The sequence below is a fragment of the Gouania willdenowi genome, unplaced genomic scaffold, assembly GCF_900634775.1.
Source record: "Gouania willdenowi unplaced genomic scaffold, fGouWil2.1 scaffold_62_arrow_ctg1, whole genome shotgun sequence".
NCBI classification, from domain to species: domain Eukaryota; kingdom Metazoa; phylum Chordata; class Actinopteri; order Blenniiformes; family Gobiesocidae; genus Gouania; species Gouania willdenowi.
The window spans coordinates 1,278,699-1,281,933 of record NW_021145227.1 but is presented as its reverse complement, the minus strand read 5'-3'; the positions used below and the strand labels follow the sequence as shown (position 1 = coordinate 1,281,933).

At 38.2% G+C, this 3,235-nt stretch overlaps 1 protein-coding gene across 1 annotated transcript; it reads right to left on the bottom strand.

The window, feature by feature from the left end:
- Positions 1–1,258: 1,258 nt before the first annotated feature.
- LOC114460704 (trace amine-associated receptor 8a-like) lies at positions 1,259–2,493 on the bottom strand. The gene is made up of 2 exons (XM_028442630.1): positions 2,189–2,493; positions 1,259–2,069 (listed from the first exon to the last, which is right to left on the bottom strand). The coding sequence occupies exons 1-2, from the start codon at positions 2,359–2,361 to the stop codon at positions 1,259–1,261; spliced, it is 984 nt and encodes a 327-aa protein (XP_028298431.1). The 5' UTR covers positions 2,362–2,493.
- Positions 2,494–3,235: the final 742 nt, after the last annotated feature.

The following is a 3,235-nucleotide window of genomic DNA, read 5'->3' as shown; positions in this document are numbered from 1 at the left end:
CTGGTGGTTTATACTGAGATAAATAAAACTGTTGTGAAATGTTTATTCCTATTGTGTTATTCTGTTCATCTGTACATTTCACTGCAAGTCAATACATTAATGAACAGCTGTGTGATGTGGTGTTTTCCAACCAATGAGGACATGAGTCACTTTTATTTCACAGTTATAGTTTTTATTTCATAAATCTTTAAAAGTAACACTGTAAATAACAGAGGTAAAGTGTGATCTAATCATATTTGATAGCCCACTGCTTCACTTCATTGTTTCTAATAAACAATTGCTGCCTAATTTTAACTGACTGAACACTTAGTTTTTTATTCATATATAAAACGTGTTTGTTTCATCATTTCTATCATTTGTTGAACTCTGCAGGAATCAACCTGCTGTGCATGTGATTGGTGCACATTTATCTCCACATCAGCAACTTCTGATTGCACTTCAGATTTTTACATAAAAATATCATTTTTTTTTTTTTCATTGTAGTTCACTCCACCAGCTTTCACAGTCATGACAAATCTCCAAACATAAACAAAATAAGCAAATTGTTATAAGATTTACAGTATGTTGGCCTCACTGGAGCCAGACTTCAGGATCTGAAGAGAAAAAACACATTTCACACATTTCCTGAACCAGGGATACAGAAACACATAGATCACAGGGTTAAGCAGGGAGTTGAAGAAAAACAGAAGTATAACAAAAATGTAAGATGATACACTTTTCACTCCAAACCCTGTTGTAAGTGAAACAAAGTAAAATGGAGTTAAACACAATAGAAACACAACAACCACTACATCCAGAGCTCTAGCAGCTTTCAGCTCTGACCTGTTAACCTTCAGTGAACTCTGAAGTGTCACCACTGTAACATGAGAGCGCATGGCCTGGGCCTGAGACACAGCCACCATAAACACTCTCACATACAGGACCACTATGATGCTGACTGGAATGAAGAAACTGAAAATTAAATCAATAACTCCACCATGAATGTTTGTGTGATTAATGCACATTAGATTCATCTGAAACAATATCATGCCACTGTAAAAGATTCCCAAGTTGGTTTTAACTTTAATAATGATAAACAGTTTTGACTTCAAAATATAAAATACAATGTGTGAAATCATTTTCTAGAAACATCAGCAGGTGTTTTCTTTTCATTCATGGCTAAACTAAACAGAAATCTAAAAACATTCATCACACATCACCACAGTTTTACAGTGACTGTATTAAATCCCAGCAGCACATTGTCACTGACTTTTCCTCTTTACAGTATGTTGGCCTCACTGGAGTCAGACTTCAGGATCTGAAGAGAAAAAACACATTTCACACATTTCCTGAACCAGGGATACAGAAACACATAGATCACAGGATTAAGCAGAGAGTTGAACAAAACCAGACCTGTAACAAAACTATAAGATGATACACTTTTCACTCCAAACCCTGTTGTAAGTACAACAAGGTAAAATGGAGTTAAACACATTAGAAACACAACAACCACTACACCCAGAGCTCTAGCAGCTTTCAGCTCTGACCTGTTAACCTTCAGTGAACTCTGAAGTGTCACCACTGTAACATGAGAGCGCATGGCCTGGGCCTGAGACACAGCCACTATAAACACTCTCACATACAGGACCACTATGATGCTGAATGGAATGATGAAACTGAGAACAATATTCACAATTCTACTAACAGGATGTATATAAATCGTACACTCTCCAGCGCAGGAATCAAACTGACCTGGATTTTCTACAATATTACTTAGTCTCAGACAGTGAAAGAGAATAGAACCAACCCAACACAGGACAATGCATATCTTAGCTCTGTTTTTAGTGACTTTAGTTTGATAGTGCATTGGATCACAAACAGCCACAAAACGATCAACTGATATCAGCACAACAGTTCCTATTGAAGCAGAGGCTACAACAGAACCTAAAACAGTATTGAAAACACACCAGCCTGCACCTAAAAACCAGCATCCATCAATAAGGAGGATCAGAAAAATCCAGACGAACCCAACAGAGAAATCTGACACAGCCAGAGAGAGGAGGAGGAAGTTGGTGGGAGTGTGCAGCTTCCTGGAGGAGATAGAGAGAAACACTGATATCATTATATGATACAACAATTATCATCAAAGCAGAAAACAGCAGGAGTCTAACAACATAACAAGTCATAAAACAACAGAACATGTCAATACCTGAAGTGTGAGATGGAGATGATGACCAGCAGGTTGAGAGTCACAGTGAGCACAGAGATGGAGGACAGGGTGATGTGAAGGAGCACAGACACTGAGTGAGAACGCACGATCCTCCTGCATGAAGAGTTTCCCAGGTGTGGATAGCAGAGCTCAGCTTCATCAGGTGTGCTCATAGTGAGGAGAAGAAGATGATGAGCTCTGCATCGTTCTGCCTCAGCCTCTCTGATGAACAACTGATATATTATTCCTGCTCCAACACAGGGATGTGGAGGCTGGACCTGAGGACTGGACCTCCCTCAGAGACCTCCTGTTCTACACATTACGTAATGCTGAAATAACTTTATTTTGAATTAGTTCCCTGTGGAAGCATCAGATGCATCACTTTAACTCTTTTCTCCAAACATGTGGAGCAGACGTTCTACTTCAAAGTCCATTAAAATCCAAAGGTGTCAGAGTTCCTCTCCTTACCTTGAAGGCCAGCTAGCTTGAGTAGAGAAGTTATTTAGCTGTTTTTATCTGTGGTTGTATTATTTTTGTAGAATCGACCACCTGATTGACAGATTATTATTCTGCTCCTACATAATGCAACACTAAACAATTCTGACCTTTTTCATTTAGTGCTGAATTCTATCAGCTTAGTAAACTCCATACTCAGCATTTATTAAAAACACTCACTGCTGAGATCTGATTCTTATTCTCATACATTGATAATCTTTTCATAGGAGTGCTGTAAACATATTAGTAGAATCTGTGAAGCTGAACACCTGTGATTAATTTATTGTCACATTAATTTTAAACCTTTTTACTGGAATCATTAATTAGGGTCCGAAGTCTTGGAATGGGACGTAGGAACCCATTGTTTTTGCATTTATTATTACTAGGTCAGTGCCCGTAGGAAGTATGTATTACGATAGAAAAGTGGGAGGTTCAGTAGCTTTTTCATGGATGGTTAAATGAGGTTGTGTTTGAAGGTGGGACGTCAGGAACATTTAGGTTTTCTGTGAAATGTGTGATAAATATTGTGTTTTCATATATTTTGGCTTTGTG